The 239-nt window shown below is 68.2% G+C and overlaps 1 protein-coding gene across 1 annotated transcript in view; it reads left to right on the top strand.

The window, feature by feature from the left end:
- Position 1: 1 nt before the first annotated feature.
- Positions 2–239, top strand: part of ATP10A (ATPase, class V, type 10A) — a gene marked incomplete at its 5' end in the record, with an annotated part of 181,888 nt that continues 181,650 nt past the window's right edge. Inside the window, one exon of the mRNA XM_010845848.1 lies at positions 2–192. Within this exon, the coding sequence (XP_010844150.1) occupies positions 2–192 (191 nt within the window). The remainder of the gene's footprint in view (positions 193–239) is intronic.

Here is a 239-nt window from a genome sequence, read left to right as displayed (position 1 = left end):
GGCCAACGTGTACTTCGTGTTCATCGCGCTGCTCAACTTCGTGCCCGCGGTGAACGCCTTCCAGCCCGGCCTGGCGCTGGCTCCCGTGCTCTTCATCCTGGCGGTCACGGCCTTCAAGGACCTGTGGGAGGACTACAGCCGCCACCGCTCTGACCACGAGATCAACCACCTGGGATGCCTCGTCTTCAGCAGGTGAGCCGAGCGCGCGGCGCGGGGCGGGAGACCGCGGACGGCCGCCT

Source organism: Bison bison, unplaced genomic scaffold, assembly GCF_000754665.1.
Source record: "Bison bison bison isolate TAMUID 2011002044 unplaced genomic scaffold, Bison_UMD1.0 scf7180017864224, whole genome shotgun sequence".
NCBI classification, from domain to species: domain Eukaryota; kingdom Metazoa; phylum Chordata; class Mammalia; order Artiodactyla; family Bovidae; genus Bison; species Bison bison.
Note: the sequence above shows the minus strand (reverse complement) of the source record. Positions and strands in the feature narration are given on the sequence as shown.